Genomic DNA, 18,736 nt, shown 5'->3' with positions numbered 1-18,736 from the left:
GTGCTCCTTGTTTACACTATAGGATATTGTGTTCTTTCTGTCTCTTAGCATCTTTCAGTCAGTCTTATCATCAGCATCTTTGTGGCAACCATGTGGTGATAATTACAACAAATGATAACTTCTGTTTTTAAATTATGTTTCAGGGTGATTACAATTCAGAAATCCATCTGATCACGAGAGAAAGAGACGAACTCCAGCGTATGCTAGAAAGATTTGAAAAACATATGGAGGATATACAGTCCAATGTTAAATTATTGACAGCAGAAAGAGATAAACTAAGTGTCTTATATAATGAAGTAAGATATTGATTATAATTAAGCCAACAGATTATGTGGAACTAGTTAACTATAATGGAACCAATATATATATATATCCTTTAAATTACTGTACTATATGGACCTTAGTGATTTTCCTTCATAGTTAGAATTATAAGTAATAGTTTCTTCTATCATCCTGTTCCCAAAGCAGGGATTTCTGTTGCTTTTCCGTATTTATTCTTCCTCTTTTCTAGCCTATCTGTGGGTCAGGTCAGTTAGAGATAATTCCCTATTTCTAAAGCTTCCGAAGGGTCACAGCCTGACTGAGCCAAGTGCATCCTTGGGATTCAGACATGTTGGGATATGTCTGTCAAACAGTGGATAGTGCCCACTAATTGAATATATTGGATATTAAGGACTTAGCCTCTAGGGTTAGGGAGGGGAGATTCCATACAGCTTGGCCCAGTTACCAAGCCTCAGTTGTCAGAGGGCAGGGTGAGTCTGAGCAAAAGCATGGTGGTTATCACCTAAATTTGTTCCCATAGCAATCTCCCATGAAATCCTACTGCTATTTTGAGAGCGAGAGAAGGACATGCAGGTTAAAAGTTCAAGTTCAAAAAGCTGTTTTCACTTTTGAAGCTTTTCTGGGATTCTGCAGTACAAACTGATCCACTTCTGGGCTTTTCCCACTGTTGGCTTAGATTTCAGCTTTCTTGGGTCTGCTTAGTTAATTACTAGTTGTCCATCTGCCACTTGGTTTCAAAATTTTTTTGACTGGCACTTCCTCAATCTGCTTGTCTTTTTGTTTTTATTATTATTACTTTAATCCTTTTAGTCTCATTTTGGTGGCATTTGGGAAAAGAGCAAAGGTAGCATGTGTTTAGTTTGCCTTTTCTTAAACTAGGAGCATATCCAGTGTTTTTTTAATTTACGTGTTTCAATTCTTAAAGGCTCAGGAAGAATTATCTGCACTGAGACAAAAGTCTTCCCAAACCACAGTTCCCCATAATACTGTTAGTCTTATAGAAAAGGAAAAAGAACTTGCATTATCTGACTTAAGAAGAATTATGGCAGAAAAAGAAGCTTTAAAAGAAAAGTTAAAAGTAAGTAATAAGATCGACTTATTTTTGAAAGGTGATTTTTTTAAGAAAAAGGAAGTTCTTTTTATATGACGTGACTATTTTGATACTAGGCTGGGGTTTGGTAAATAATGGCACATGAGCTAAATCCAGAGCACTGCTTTTATATGGCCCGTGTGCTAACATTGGGTTTTACATTTTTGAATCATTAAACAAATATTGAAAGAAGAATATTTCATGACACATCTAAATTATGAAATTCCAATTTCATCATTGGTTAATGTTATTGGACTTCTCATTTGTTTGTGTGTTTTATGTAGCTTCTTTTGTGCTATAGTGGCAGAGTTAAGTAATTGCAACAAAAACTGTATGGGCCACAAAGCCTAAGATATTTATTATCTAGTTCTTTATAGAAAAGGACCAACCTCCAGACTCAATAGGAAGGCCCTCATGTGGAGGGACATTATCTTTCTTTTTAAAAAATCTTCCTTGAGATACCATATAATTCATCCATTTTAAAATGTACAATTCATTGGGTTTTAGTATATGCAAAGATTTGTTGAACCATCAACACAGTCACTTTCAGAGCATTTTCATTACCTCAGAAAGAAAGCCTGTACCCATTAGCAGCCACCCTTCATTCCCCCCATCCCCCTCAGGCCTGGGCGACCACTAGGCTACTCTCTGTCTCTCCACATTTGCCTATTTGAACATTTCATATAAATTGAATCATTCAGTATGTATTTTTATGTCTGGCTTCTCTAGCTTAGCATAACATTTTCAAGGTTCATCCATTATGTAATATGTGTCAATACTTTATTCATTTTTATTGTGGAATGATATTCCATTGTATGGACAGACAACATTTATTTATCATTGGGGTGGTTTCCACTTTTGGCTATTATGGAAAAGGGTGATATGGACATTTGTGTACAACTTTTTATGTGGATGTATGTTTTCATTTATCTTGGGTATGTGTCTAGAGTCATGTGATAACTATAACTAACCATTGGGCACCTGCCAGGCTGTTTTCCAAAGTGACTACCATTTATATCCCCACCATCAGTGTGTAAGAGTTCTCATTTCTCCGCATCCTCACCGATACTTATTATTATCTCGGTTTTTTATTATCATCATGCTGGTGGGTGTGAAGTATCTATTGCAGTTTTGATTTGCATTTCCCCAATGGCTAATGTGCTTATTTTCGTGTGCTTATTTGGCCGTTTGTGTATCTTCTTTAGAGAAATGTTTATTTAGATCCTTTGCCCATTTTTAAACTGAGTTATTTGTCATTATCATTGAGTTGTAAGAATACTGTATATATTCTCAATACAGATCCTTTATCAGATATATGATTTGCAAATACTTTCCCCATTTTTCATTTTCTTAGTATTGTCCTTTGAAGCACAAATTTTTAATTTTGATGAAGTCTAATTTATCTATTTTCTTCTTTTGTTAACATTTGTTATTGAGTTACAGTCATTTTACAATGTTGTGTTTGTTGCTTATGGTTTTGATGCGATATCTAGGGGCAATATACTATAACTCCAGAAAATGTTAATACACATAAAGCACTTAACAGTGCTCAGTATGTTTTAAAAACTCAATATTAACTGTTATTGTTACTATTATGAAGTCTATAGTTTACTTCCAATAAATATTATTGAATAAATGCTTAGAAATTAGTAGCTAAGGTTAAGAATAAGAACATGTAAGTATTATAAAGGTAATCTTTATGTCATAAATTTTTAGTTAAAGTTTTACCCCAACAGAATACTTTTAATTGGGATCTTTTGGAATACTGCCTTCCTAAAATAAGTGTTAAAATTACCAAATGGAAAACTTCTGCACAATATGGCAGCTTTTAGTACAAGCTACTGATTTGTCCTTTTCCATATCTGTTGAAATGACTAAGGAATGTAAAAATAGGATTTAAAAATGTAGTACTACTGAAAACTCAAATAAAGTGACATTTGTATTACCAGATGATCTTTCTGGATTATAGGATGCAGGACTTATGAGTTTACAGTAGATCTTTTACTTGAAAACTGAACTAATTCTTTCAGTCTTTAAGTCTCTAGTAGTTTCCTGTTGTTCCACTGTCTACCGAGCCATTGAACCCAGGCATCATCACTGACTTCTCTCTCCCTAAAAGCTCCTATCTCTCAATTAGTCACAAAGTCCCAGTGATGCTGTGTTTTAAATAATAGTTAACATTTATTAAGCCCTTTCCATGTGAAAAGCTCTGTTCTAAGTGCTTTTTACAAGGCTATCTCAATAAATCTTCACAATTACCTTTTAAGTTGGGTCATGTTACAGAAGTGGTCTCTGAGTCACAGTAAGTTCAAATAATTTGCCCGGCCAGCAGACACGTGAAAAGATATTCAGTATCACTAATCATAGAGAAGTGCAGATCAGAACCACAATGAAATATCACCTCACTCCTGTCAGAATGGCCATCATCAAAAAGACCACAAATAACAAACGTTGGCGAGTATGTAGAGAAAAGGGAACTCTTGCACACTGTTGGTGGGAATGTAAATTGGTGCAGCCACTATGGAAAACAATATGGCAGTTCCTCAAAAACTAAAAATAGAATTACTGTATGATCCAGCAATTCTACTCCTGGGTATGTATCTAAAGAAAATGAAAACACTAATTTGAAAAGATAAATGTACCTTGATGTTCATGGCAGCATTATTTACAATTGCCAAGATATAGAAGCAACCTAAGTGTCCATCAGCAGATGACTGGGTAAAGAAGATGGGGTATATATATATATAATAATAGAGTACCACTCAGCCAAAAGAAAGAAAAAGATTGCCATTTGCAACAATATGGATGGATTTGGAGGGTATTATACTTGTTAGATAAGTCAGAGGAAGACAAATACTGTATGTTAGCACTTATATGTGGAACGTAAAAAGTGAAACAAACTAGTGAATATAACAAAAAAGAATCAGACTCATAGAAAACAAAGTAGTGGTTACCAGTGGGGAGAGGGAAGGCGGGTGGAACAAGATAGGGGTAGGAGGTTACGAGGAACAAACTGCTATGTGTAAGTAAGCTACAGTGATATATTGTACAGCACAGGGACCATAGCCAATATTTTATATGTAACTATAAATGGAGTTAACCTTTAAAAACTTTGAATGACTATGTTGTATTCCTAAAACTTATATAATATTATGAATCAACTATACCTTAATAAAAATAAAATTTTTTTTAAAATGATAATAATAATTTGCCCAAGATTACCTAACTAATGAAGTCACAAAGAATCTGGTTCCTGAGCTCACATTGGTTTCTCTTGAATCAGTCTACTTGTTTCCGTTGCCCTGCCACCATCCTGTTCTGGCCACTCTTCGCAGCTGCACTAGTATGTTAGTGCCCTCTCAAATCTGTATTTCACACTGAAGTCAGAGTCATCTTTCAAAGATACAAATTTGATCACATCACTTCCTATTTAAAATCCATTAACTATTTTCAGGGACTTCGATGACTGACCCTTGCCTACTTCAAGGTGTAGCTTCTTTTCCCCAAGCTCATCTTTCCTTATTTCCTACCTCTCATTTTCTCAACTCCAGGTTTATTGGGCTTTTTCTTGCCCTCAACTTTCTTCATAGGCTGTTGAAAAAATCCTTCACCCCTTCCAATCCCCTCACCTGGCTAATTCCCATTTATCCTTTAGAGCCAGGTTAAACATCTTTTCCTAGCAGAATATTCACGGAGTTTATTTTAATATCTTGTTTAAAATTTGTCTTTTCTACTAGGCTATAATGTTGATGATATCAGAGACTTTACCCATTTTACTCACAACTGTATTTCTATCACCTTGTTTGGTGCTTGGTATATAGTATGTACTTAATATTGGTTGAATGATTTAGTAAATGAAAAAAATGCATACAGCACAATGACCTTTTCAACAAAATATATAATCCAAACATCAGATGTCTTTATTTACTTATTTTTAATGGATAACATGGATGGAAGTAAGAATTTGCACTAGAAAAATTCTCAGACAAAAATAAACTAAAAAAAAGAAAAATTATGGGGAATACCAATATATCACTTGTCCTAGACTTAGCATCAGCAAAAGTTGGACAAGGTAAAATAACCAAGAAAAAGCTCTTGTGTTTACACTGTTGACAAGCTCATTCTTAAGACTCTGATCTCTTGCATTGCCCTGTAGTATTTTGTTTCCTGTGTCTTTCCAATCCCATCTGTTCTTCGTTTACACTCTGTTCCTCTTACATCTCCTTTCATGAGGGCATACTCCTGAGCTTACTTAACCTGGTGAGTTTTTCCCTTTATAATTGTGTTAATGGATTGATCTGTATAAATCTTCATGGATCCGTGCCAATCTGTGTCTTCTATTAAAGTCACACGTGGAGGTAGAGTGTAAAAGATGAGAACCTCTTGTGTTTTTGTTTTCAACCCAAAGCATTATTTTGTAAAATTTCTAATAATTTTATTTCTAAAACATTATAAAAAGACAAATGAAATAGTACCATAGGCTTGCATTGCTTATTGTGGTCATTTTGTTTTATTATCTGATATGAATGAACATCTATGAAATTCTCTTACAGCATCTCCAGGAAATGAGTATTTTTGGAAAATCAGAATTAGAGAAAACTATAGAACATTTGACATGTGTTAATCACCAGGTAATTTATGAAACTGGATTTGGGATATGTTTTGTTGTATGAATGACTTATTGTAGTTTTAGTGTACTGTATGTTTTTAAAGTTACAAAATAATATGTTAGAGAAACTGTGTAACAGTGATGAGGAGTATATACTCTGAAGGTTGATTACTTGGGTTTAAATCTGTCACCTGTTTGTTATCTGCAAGCCAGTTTCTTAAACTTTCTGTCCCTTAATTTATTTGTAAAATAGGAATGATGCTAATACTTCTTAGAGTTTTTGTGAAAATTAAATGACTTAATACATGTCAAGAACTTAGAAGAGTCACTGGCATATCATAAGCACTCAATAGGTGTTAGCTATGATTATGTTGTTTTGTTCTTGTTTTAAAAATCTTATAAAACAGACTAGAGTAAAAAGCGAAATTCATTTTTACTCCTTTATTGCTCTCACTATAGAGAGGGTTTTTTTTAACAAATTCGCATGTGTTCTGCTAGTCTGTTTTCTCTCTGTGTTTTGTTATGGCTCGTTTCCTTTTCTATATCGTCACTGTTTTTATTTGTCTACTACTTTGATCAATTTTGGGTCAGTTGATTTTTTTTCCCCCTCTTTCTCTTAATTTGTATTTTCCTGCTTTTTTGCATGCCTGGTAACTTTAGATTGGATGTCAGACATTGTGAATTTTATTTTCTTGGTTGCTGGAGAGCTTATATTCCTAGAAACACTCTTTGTTCTGGGATATATTTAAGTCAGATAGAAGTAGCTTGATCCTTTTCAGTTTTGCTTTTAAGCTTCATTCGGTGGGACCAGAGTAGCATTTAGTTTGGACTAATTTTGTTTTACTACTAAGGCTACATCTTTTTGAGTACACTACCTATTGCCCTATGAATTATGAGGTTTTCAAATGACTGATGGGAACAGGAACTATTTCTGGCCCTACATGAGCTCTCAGTATTGTTCCCTCTAATTCTTTGATGATTCTTTCCCTGGCTTTGGATTGCTTTCTAGGAGCTGAGCTCTACTCAGCTGAAGGATCAAGGGGCACCCTTTACAGAACTCTGGAGCTCTTACTCTGTGCAGCTCTCCTCTAGTATCTGCCCAGCAAACTCTAACTGCCTTGGCCTCCCTTGCCTCTCGTATTCTGAACTTACAGGAACCACCAGGTCCAGCTGGGTTCCTTTCCCTGTGCCACAGTCTGGAAATCCTTCAGACAGTAGGCTAGAACAATCATAGGGCTCACCTACTTTGTTTCCTGTCTCTCAGGGATCACTATCCATCATTGCCTGATGCCCAGTGTCTTGAAAATCATTTCATGTATTTTGCCCAAATTTTTAGTTATTTCAATAGGTTAGAAGGGTCCCTGTCACTCCAGCCTGCCTAGAAAGCTGAGAACAAGAATTAATGAATGGGAAAATTTATCTGAGGTAGTACAAGTCAGTGGAAAGAGACTAGGAGATAGAGAATACAAAATAAGTTAAAGCCTTAGAGAATAAAGGGAGACGGTCCAACATTTATTTAGTCAAAATTCTAGGAGAATATAATAGCATGTGGGAGAGTCAGTATTTGAAGGCATAATAACTGATACTTTTCTAGGTGTTATGAAAGCACAGGAATCCTCTAATTCAGAATGCACAGTGAATTCCAGTAGTGTGACAAGTCTCAAGTAAGATAAATAAAAATCCATGTCATTTTCATAATGATAAACAATACCAGATACCTATGTATAATTTTGTAGGATCTTAATGGAAAACATTATGCAACCTTATTAAAAGACATTAAGGAAGATCTAAATAAGTGGAGCAATATATCAGGTTTATTTAAAAGGTGACATGTTTATAGAAAGAAAGTGAATTCTCCCCAAAGTAATCTGCACAGTTGATAGAGTTTCAGCTGAAATCCCAAGAAGGCGAGGTGTGTCTGGGTGTGTGGGGTGTGTTAAAATTGACAATAGATTTTAAAATGTACATGGAAGCTGAGCCAAGAATCACAAAGAAATTTTAAAGAACATGGTGTGGAACTTGTTCTGCTAGATATTGAAGGCTCTGGAGTCAGTGATTAAGATAAGAGTGGTAGTGCTCAGGGATTGAGAGGGAGAAAACCCAGTAGAGAAAAACCTACAAATGACGGAAATTTGATCTATGGAAGACTCAGATCAATGGGGGAAAGAGAGGATTATTCAGTAATTGTTTCTGGGACCGTTGCCTGTTCATATATATGTATATGAAAAAGGAATTGGGTCCCACGTCAGATATACCATACTCAAAAACTAGTTCAAGTTTACTTGCAGTCTTGAATGTTCAAGAAATAACTACAAATTTTAAAAGAAAATACAGGAAAAAATCTTTTTGACCTTAGAGAAATAATAATAATAGCAATTGTTTATAGAGCATTTACTGTGTGTCAGGTACTTTTCTTAACATTTTATATAAATATACACACATACATATGTATTTTTCACATATATAATTTTAATTCTAACGACAATCATATGAAGTAAATGTTAGTATTAGCCCCATTTCACAGATAAGAAAACTGAGGCAGAGGGGAAGCTTGCCCAAGCTAGCATGTATCTGGTGTCAGAATCTGTGATCCTAAACAAGACACAAATAAGTTTATTTCTTTAAAGAAAATATAGATAAATAGGATCACATTGACAAGAACATCTTTGTTTATCAAATAGCCATAAATTGAAAGGATAAGCACTAATTGAGAGAACAACTTGCTATGTATGCATTTAACCTAAAAAAACTCAGCAGAAGCTATGAATTGACACTTCCTGGCAGAAGACATTATAAATGGTTAAAGTAAAAAGATATTCTACCTCAATAATAGGGGAAATACCAATTAAAACCACAGCAAAATCATTTCATATCCATCAGGTCATCAGATATTAACAAATTATAACAAATATTATAGCAAGCAAGTTTAGCTTCTGGGAGTGCAAACTGGTACCTCCTTGAGAGTATGTGGCATCGTTCTAGGTTAGCAAAGGCATACCCCATTAGCCAGCAAATCCATTTCTAGAGATATACCCTGGATTGAAGTCAATAAACTACGGCCCCCAGACCAAATCTAACCTCCAGTCTGTTTTTGTAGTAAAATTTTTATTGGAACACAGCCATGCTCATTTGTTTATACATTGCCTGTGGCTGTTTTTGTGTTGTAGTGGAGTAGTGACAACAGGACCATAAGGCTCACAAAAACCTAAAATGTTTACTCTCTGGAAGAAAATGAAAAACAATCTACATGGGGAAAATAGATAAGCAATGGTTTAACTTAATGGAGTGTTACAGAGCAGTAAAAATGAATGAACAATAGCTACAAACATCAACCTGCATGAATCTTACAAATATGTTGAAGTAAGCATGCAGTGATTCTTCAGTAAGCCAATAACTCCCCTTAGGTTTCATAGCCCTTTCCCAAACAGGCAGACATGTGATATGGGTGGGAAAAGATGGCTTTACTTTTTTTGGGATATGTCGTTGGATTAAGCTGATCAAAACAGAGGTAGTCCATTTTGTTTCTGTTAGGGAATCTTTGGTCTCCCAACAAATTTAATTCCCTTTTTTAAAATAGAAGAGTATCTTAGGTATATGAACTATATAATATGTGAGCCCATTAGGAAAATTGAGTATTTTCTCCATGTACATGAAAATTGTTTTGTTATGTAGCAAATCTGTTATACATCGTCTGGATATTCACCCGACAAAAATAGGTATGTGAATTATGTTTGCACACATTCTCAAAAATAAATAACTGTCCCTGATGAGTAGGTATGTTTGACGCCAGTGGCTTGTGTTGTAATTAATACTAACGGAGAAACCGGAGTCAGGAATTTCTTTATAAACTGTATATTGTTTGGAGATTAATACAAGTGTGGTATGCTAAGGAAAAGCAAGAAATGAGAGCAGGGAGGGAAATAGCTCAGTGGTCGAGCACATGCTTAGCATACAAGAGGTCCTAGGTTCAATCCCCAGTACCTCCATTTAAAAAAAAAAAAAAGGCAAGAAATGAGAAACACAAGACTGTATACTGTGGGCAGGGGTTGGGGGATGTGACTGGAGACTGCTCTCAAGTTTCAAGGGTTTTTTATTGTTAAGCCAGGTGATGGGAACCCAAATGTTCATGTTTTTATTCTTTATACTGTACACGTACTCTTGTTTGTACAAGAATTCTGAAAGATTTTTAATGCAAAAAAAAAAAAAGTTTACTTTCCCACCTCTCTATCCCCCAAATTACCATCCATAACTCTTGTAACTCTTCTCCTGGTGTTTACCTCCCAGTTTCTAAATAATGTGCTTGTGCTGCATAGTCTTACTTTATTTAAGATTACTTAGTGAATTTCCACGACTGTAAATGATGGCTTAGAACTCCCCTTTTCCTTCTCCCATTACTTCAACATAATTTAATTACACATTTTGCTTACTTTAGTGATTGCAGTTTATGTTAGCATGACTTCTCGTAGTTCATGGCTCAGCCAACTGGGACAGTACTGCTCTCGCCTTTTTTCTTGTAGATCTTTTTCCTGGAGTTAATAATTGCTTTTGTTCTGTTTCATTTTTGTTTTCTGTTACTTTTCTGGTTTTCATCACCAATTTTCATCAAGAACTCCACTCTGCCCCATGCCTTTCAGTATTTTTTGAATTTTCAAACCCATCAGTTCTGGTTTTTTCCCTACCTGAAGACCTCCCTTCCTGACCTTTCCATCTTCTTGCTCCATTGTGGACTATGTCTCTCCATCACCGTCCTCATAAGACTGTCCCTGACCCCCTCTCCTGTGTTGAATCTCACGTCTTTTTCTTGATTTGTTCGTTCATTTAGTATAGCATCTCTCCAGCAGTTTCCTAAAAAGAATACATGGGAGGAAATTTTTCTGGTACTCTACTTGTCTAAAAATGTCTTTATTCAACTTCCATACTTGATTTATGATTTGAGTTAGGTATATAGAAATCTAGATTAGAAAATTGCTTTCACTAAAAATTTTGAATACTGTCCTCCATTGGTCTTTCAACTTTCTTTGAGGTACCTGAAGCTGTTCTGTTTCCAAGTCCTTTGAAACATGTTTTTATTTCTGAAAATTTTTAGGATTTTCTCTTTATCTCGTGTTTTCAGTTTCTTTCGTAATTTACTCTTTTTTTTTCCCTCTCTCTGGAACTTTTGCTAGTTGATTTTAGATTGCCTAAAGAAGTCTGAGATTCTTATCCTTTCTCCTTTATTTTCTCTTTGACTTTTTCTTCTACTTTCTGGGAGATTTCTTCAACTTTATTTTTTAGCCCTTCTACTGATATTTTATATATATATTTGATTTTCAAGAGAACTTTCTATAAAGAGATATCTAGGGTGTGAGAGTCCCAATATATAGACTTTCAGCCAATCTTGTTCAAGTCTGCCCGTGACCCCACCCCACCACTTTGTCCCTCCATGTGTTGAGCTTCTTCAGGGTAAGTCAGCTGCTCATTGGTATTCCCTCCTGTGGTCATTTTAGAACAGTGAGTCTTGACTGGGGTCAGTTCTGCCTCCTAACAGGTATTTGACAATATCTGGAGAATTTTTGATTGTCACAAGTAGGGGAGAAAGTACTTCCTGTATCTGGTAAGCAGAGGCCAGAGATCCTGTTAAATATCCTACAATGCACAGTGCACAATGCACAGGACAGCCCCCCACAGCGAAGAATTATCTGGCCTCAGATGGCACTGAACCTAGGACTAGAGTGTATATAGTTCTTCCACTCTGAGCTACTATTCTGTCTACTTTGTCTTTCACAAGTTGTTGAAGTCACTCATTCACCCTGTTTTCTGTCTTATTCTCCATGTCCTTGTGAATATATAACTTTCTTATTTCTTTACTATTGTTTTAGCACTTTTTCCAGAGGAAAGGGAGAAAAAAATGTATGTGATCAGTCTATAGTTTTAACTGGAAGACTTACATTTATCACTAATATGTCTTGGTTTTGATTTTATATGTAGATCATTATTCCGTATAGAATTTATTTTTGTATGTAAAGTAAAAGAAATTTAGCTAATTTTTTTGTCTCCAATGAGTAGCTATGCCAACTCTATTTTTAGAAATGCTGCCTTTTCAAAATTTACATTTGTAATATGCTTGTCTATAGCTCTGTGAAATCCATACTGTTTTAATTATATAGCTCTCTAGTTTATTTTGATATCTCATAAAGCAAGTCTAGCTGCATTCTTTTCCCCCAAACTTTTTCCTGTTTTTTCTTAACTTTCTTTTCTTCTAAATAAATTTTAGAATGAAATCTAAGTCACCCATTTTATTTTAAAATGGTTTTGTTACGATTCTTACTTAAATTTCATTGAATTTATAATTATTTCAGGATATTTTAATCCATTTCCAACATTGTGTTCCCATTCAGAAACATGGTGCGTCTTTATGTCAGGTTATGTTTTATGCCCATCAGAAAATGTTATAGATCCTTTATATCCTTTATAAGTCTTGTCTATTTTGTGTTCAGGTTACAGTATTTTCTCTGATTTTTCTTCAACTCAGTCCTAATCTACTTTTTAAAAAAAATTTTCTCAAAAATTTGGTCTGCTCTGGTTTTCCTTCCTGTTTCATTGCTGTTATGGATATATTCTCTTCTTCTTTTCTTGCCTTTTTGTTTGTTTGTTTGTATCTTTTCTTTGATTTCAGTATTTGGTATTGAATGATATTGAAGAGGAGAGGTCAATGTGTTTGCCTGTTCTGACATCTGTAACCTAAAACAGATAACTTTTAAAGTATTCTTAAATAAATATAATTTATTTCCTTAGTTTTCTTCCAGAAACATTACTAGAGTGCTTAAGGAAAAGAAACTAAGACATATACCTATTAATTTTTTTAATTTAAATTATAGCTTGAAAACGAAAAATGTGAATTAACGTCTAAAATGTTAATAATGAAAGAAACAATAGAGTCTTTAGAGAAAAAAACAAAACTCCAAGCTCAAAAACTTAGCTATGTGGCTGGTGACTCATCTCATCAGAAAACAGAGATGAACTCACTTAGGTAAGTTTATTGAAAGTTTTGTTATTTCACTTCTGGAAATGAGCTTGTGGCTAGATAAGGTTCATAACGGTGGCGTTTTGGACTAGGGCTTTGAAAAGCAGTAGTTCCCAAAGTTGGTCTTGCGGCAGTAGAGTATGGATTTAAGGACTGCTCTCTGGAGGTTCTTACTCACTGAGTGAATCTGGGTAGGTTTTGAATGTCTTACTTTTTTAAAGACTTTCATAGATTGATATGATTGCAGGCAAATTTTTGTACCTACTTCCTTCAAAAATCCCCCTAACAGATGCAGACATACTTTGTTTTATTGTGCTTCAATTTATTGGCTCTTTGTAGATATTGTATTTTTTTTTTTTACAAATTGAAGGTTTGTGGTAGTCTTGCATCATGCAAGTTTATTGTGCCATTTTTCCAACAGCATTTGCTCACTTTGTGCCTCTGTGTCACATTTTGGTAATTCTCTCAGTATTTCAAACTTTTTCATTATAATCATGTTTATTATGATGACCTGTGATCAGTGAGCTTTCACGTTATTACTACAACTCACTGAAGGCTCATGATGGTTGGCTTTTTTTAGAAATAAAGTTTTTTTAGTTAAGGTATGTACATTATTTTTTTAGACATAATACTGTTGAACACTTAACAGACTACAGCATAGTATAAGCATAACTTTTATATGCCCTGAGAAAGCAAAAAATTCATGTGACTTGCTTCATTGTTGTATTCACTTTACTGTGATGGTCTGGAACCAAGCCTACAATGTTGCCAAGATATGCCTGTACTTTTGATCATTTGTACTCCATAGTGTTGAATTACTGAAAATTACAGTTTTTTGCTACCTGTGTCATTGGTCTTCTTGTTCCTCTTTCAAAGAAATGTAAAATCAGAATATTTAAATACAGAATCTAAAAAGGTGATGTATCTGAAAAATGGTAAGAAGGTCAATATAGCCAAAGTAGGCTATATCTACAGGTTGGAGTCAAGTTTATAAAGAACTTGGTATGATAACCAAAAATGTCTGGATTTTACCTTATAAACATGAAGAACAAACAAATTTTTAACCAAGGGGGTGACACGAGTAGCATGTCTTTTAGGAGGTAAAAATAAGATGGTGGATTTGGAGTCTTAAGAGATTGATGGCAAACAGTGGAGACAGTGTGTCTGGACTGAAACAGTGGCAATGAACTTGGCGAACAGAGACCAGATTAAGGAAACATTTCTTACAGAAAATCAAAACAAATAGTGTAATAATACCAAGAACTGGATGTGTCTTTCTAATTAAGGAATACTATTTAGGAAGGTGTAAGGTAGAAGCTTCTTTTTCCCTTTTTTTTTCCTTCTTCTAATACATGCTGTGAAGGAGAGCTACCTAAGTGTAATGGCCTCTTTTCTTCTGGCTCATGTCTATATTCAGCTCCAAAGTACAGACAGCATGGTATATTTCTGTCACCCAGAGTTACTAGTATACCTGTTTCCCTTTTGTGCCCAGCTGGTTGAATCTGCATTTAATCCACTTTGCTTTTTCCTTCAGGCTATAGCTACAGCTCCCCTTTCCTTCCATTGCAGGAGGCCCTTTCCAGTCTTAGAAGACAGAGCTTTCAGCCTTCTCTTGGATCCCCTACCCTGCAGCTCCTTTGGCTTTTTCTTTGCTGGACTAATACCATTTTCTCTTACTTACAGTCTGCTTCTTCCCTCACCTAGGAGTAGTTCAGTCATTGTGTTATAGGGAAGGATTGTGAGGAATTTTCTCTTTATCTTGTATAAACTGGGGCAATTGCAGGATTCTATAACTTTGCTTTGCTCTGACAGAAAAATCTGACTTGTCTCTAAGGAAAGTGTGTCAGTCGTATTCTCTGTATCAATATACATTGGTAGAACCATGAATTAAGCTATTGAGTCTAAATCCAAGGCTGAACCCAATACAAATATAATACCAAGAATTCTATGGAAATAAAGTCACCTTATCCAAACCTCATGCCACTTGTGATATGGTTAATAGAGATCTTACTGCCACTTTAATCACATCAAGTTCTGTTTCCCTTGACATGAAGACATTTAAGAAGCTGATACTCAGATAGATGAAGCATATCTTCTTTCCATCCACCTGGTAGGCCCATCTTCCCTTTCCCTTCCTGAGTCAGGCATTTTTCATTAAATTTCAGTGCCACCAAGCAGTCTTTTCTATATCAAGCACAGTCTCCAGTTGTCTAAATAGAGGATCTTTGGTTTCTTGATGCAACAACAGAGGACAATAGCCTTCGTCCTCACCATTGCAAGCCACGAGGCTCTAAACATTTGGATTCCTGCAGCTGAAAATACCCTCAGTCTGTTTGCATTTCACCTTAGTCTTTAGTTATTCTGTGTGTCTTCTTTAAAACTAAAGAGTTATATGACTTATCCAGGATCCAAAAAAAAAAAAAGCATTAGCAGATTTTCATGGAAAGAGCCCATAAGCTGTAGTTAGAGTTATTTGTATGGTAATAGGTATCAGTTATTATAGTAGGGTGTGTTTATGTATTCAGAAAAGCAAGTATAACTGGTCTCCCTTGAGAAGTATTTATTTGTTAAGAGAATTGAGAACCATTTTAGATAAGAGAAAGAAGGCTCATAGATTCCTTAGGGTGCCTGCACTAATTATCTTCTGGGCATGCCTAACATTTTTTTCTACCAAGACAGGAAGAGGAGCCAGGGCCCTAAGTGAGGGCTGGACTTAGAAGGACCACCAGATACGAATCATCATCCCTTTGCAGAAATGTAAAAGAAAAACCAGTCCTGATCCCTTTTCCCCTTGTAGGTCATCAAGAGATGACACTTAATAGCAGCCTTTCTCAGTTACTGGTGGGTCATAACTATAGACTCTTGGAGACATCTGAAATAAAACAGGGGTACCATTTCAAAGTCTCTCTTTTTTCTACTATGCCATTAAAATCCAAAACCTACTTCTCTTAGATGGAGCTTCAGCTCCATTTTATATCTTGAACACTTCTTATGAATAAAGGACCCTTTAAGATGCTGTCTTTCTTAAAATATACTCTATCGTGAAGGGAAATAAATACTTTTGACCCCTAAAATGAAAACGTGTATATCTCCATGTACTGTAATGTAACTGAGGAATTTGAATCTCAGATAAATGGTCCTATCCATCCACATGGCTGGTAAGTAGAGAACTAGAACTTTGATTCTAAGTTAGAACTAGAACTTTGATTCTAAGTTAAGTTTTATTGCTTCACTCTTGGTGGGAAGTCATCACGTCCCTTTGCTTTGTTTATAGCACTTTCGAAACTAAGAAGTTAGCTCATTTTTCCCAGCAACTTAGTTTTCAAAAGATTCTCAGATTTTCCTTTCCAAACACCATGATGATCAAAAAAAATATGATAGTCACTCAAGTATTCTTTCCTATGAACTTTATACCTCAGTTCTTTCATTAAGGAGGCCTTTATCTTAGCAGCAATACTTTTCTGTCAGAAAGTTACCTCCAAGGTCTGATATTGAGTCTCATTTATCCCCTTCCCTGTCAACATTAGAACATGAAAAAGCAAAGCTATTTTTAGGACTCACTTAAGGGCCTCCTTTATATATATAATCAGTCAAGATGTTATCCTGCCTTCGTTTATCAACCCTACTTTCATCAGGAATTAACCCTGCTAATGAACTTAGATGTAAAAAGATCTTTTACACTTCTACTTAGGATTTCAAGCACTTCCAACTACTCAGTGTTCTTCTTTAGGAAGCCGTTCTGTTTTTGAAAGGATTCGATACAGCTTACCGACAGACATTTTCCCTTCCACATAGAGGATACCCTGTGTTCTTCACAGAAGGCAATGTGATGTAGTAGCAAAACAATGATACCAGGTTAGACTAACCTGGATTTGCATATTTTCTTTGCCTTAATAGCTTTACCACTTTGGACAAGTTATTAGTTATTTGCTTCTATAAAATTGAGATAATAGTTCTGATTATAGAACTGTTCTAGGAATAATGAGCCTTTGTTTATTAAGTATCAATACAATGAATATACACTTTCTTCTTTCTCCACTCTCTCTAGCTATATCCTTCAGAGCAATAGCTGTAGCTTTTACAAACAGCTTGAATACAGTGAGTCACCTGGACTTTATAGATAATTTTATGAAGTGAAACTGCTTGAACCTAGTGTCTTTCTGACCTGGATCTATTTGGTTGTGAAATTCTAGAGAAGTCAGTCTCACCTTGAATTTCCTCCCTGCCTTTAGATCATCCATCATTCATTTGCTGTTAGATCAGTCAGGGTCATGTCTTTTGTATTTCAGAATATCTCAATATTGCAAGTAAAACGTCTTCATTTCTCTGGGAGATGTCCCATTTCACTAGTGGTTTCAGAATCCAACCCCCTCCTTGTTAGGCAACTCTAGGCTAAGCCACCTTTGGTATCATCTTCCATCTTACCTTCAAACAAACCCTAAGAGGAACCTGTGGATGCTCCCAATGTGTGCCTACAGTGATAGTCACGTATTTCCAGCAAGACAGGGCTAAGAATTCCTAGGCCAGGGCTATAAGCATCCAAAGACCCTAGATGACATGAAAGCAAATTCTTGTTACTTCTGAAAAAAAAATCTTACTGATCAGTAAGAGATTCATTTGAAATTGTCTTTATTTCTGCTGTATGTTCTTTGTTTTGCTCCCTGAAACCAGTCTTTAGTTTTAAATCCTCATTGCACTACAATAAATGCCTGTTTCCTTGTTTACTATGACCTCCAGTTGACCACCTATCAAAAAGTCAAAATAGGAAGCAGAATTAAAAGTTCACTGATCAAGATGGTCAGGATCTTGAACTGCCAGGCTATTCTATAAAAACAGGATTTTTCCTTTGCCTTGACTATCAGAAATAGATTTTAAGAGAAAGAGGGTTGATATTAGGAAACTGAAAAGAGCTTTAAAACTATCAGGAAGCCTCTAGGGAAAAAGTATACAGTTAATTTGATATTTACACTACATTATTTTTAGGAAGATGGAGCCATTTTAAAGAATGGTAGACAAAAAGGAATAATGTATATATAAAATATAATGCCATTGATTATACTGGAAGTGCTTTAAAATAAATTTTAAAACTTTAAAAATAAGAAAAATATTTTAAGATCTTTCACTTTAAAAAAATTATTTCTACCGAATATAATACCATTTGTTTTTGTCCACTGATTCTAGGATGGTAAATGAGCAGCTACAGCAGTCACTTGATGATTATCAGCATCGACTTTCCTTAAAAAGAAGTGAACTTGAATCAGCCCAAGCACAAGTTAAAATACTGGAGGAAAAAATAGGTACATGTTCTTAAATTTTGTTTTTGCTAATTCTAATTTATGTTGTGTAACAAACATTTCTTTTCATTTATAGGTAAACTCCACCTTAAGATGACTTCACAGGATGAAGAGGCTCATGTAATGAAAAAGACCATTGGTGTTATTGATAAAGAAAAAGACATTCTTCAGGAGACTGTAGATGAAAAGACCGAAAAGATTGCAAACTTGCAAGAAAACCTAGCTAATAAAGTATGTGACTGTTAAATATTATGATCTGGCATCTGAACAGAAAAGATGATTTCATTCTGTTTCAGATATGCAATTCTTATTGCCCATGTGCAAGTTCTTAAGACTCAAGGCCATTATCTTCTAATATGTTTAAATTTCATTTTATCCCAATAATTTGAATCTTTAAAAGTTCTATTTCTAGAATATAATTTTATCATATATGATTACAGAAAACTCAAGGAAAGAAT

General features: G+C 35.0%; 1 protein-coding gene across 2 annotated transcripts in view; it reads left to right on the top strand.

Annotated features, from left to right (window-relative positions):
- CEP135 (centrosomal protein 135) overlaps window positions 1–18,736 on the top strand; it is a 64,595-nt gene that overhangs the window by 29,694 nt on the left and 16,165 nt on the right. For both annotated transcript variants that reach the window (XM_072943520.1, XM_072943525.1), the window contains exons 12-17: window positions 144–296; window positions 1,208–1,360; window positions 5,926–6,003; window positions 12,839–12,990; window positions 18,166–18,281; window positions 18,355–18,509. In XM_072943520.1, coding sequence (XP_072799621.1) covers window positions 144–296; window positions 1,208–1,360; window positions 5,926–6,003; window positions 12,839–12,990; window positions 18,166–18,281; window positions 18,355–18,509 — 807 coding nt within the window. The remainder of the gene's footprint in view (window positions 1–143; window positions 297–1,207; window positions 1,361–5,925; window positions 6,004–12,838; window positions 12,991–18,165; window positions 18,282–18,354; window positions 18,510–18,736) is intronic.

Source organism: Vicugna pacos, chromosome 2 (assembly GCF_048564905.1).
Source record: "Vicugna pacos chromosome 2, VicPac4, whole genome shotgun sequence".
Classification (NCBI taxonomy): domain Eukaryota; kingdom Metazoa; phylum Chordata; class Mammalia; order Artiodactyla; family Camelidae; genus Vicugna; species Vicugna pacos.
The sequence above is the reverse complement of the archived record's forward strand: the minus strand, read 5'-3'. Positions and strand labels throughout refer to the sequence as shown.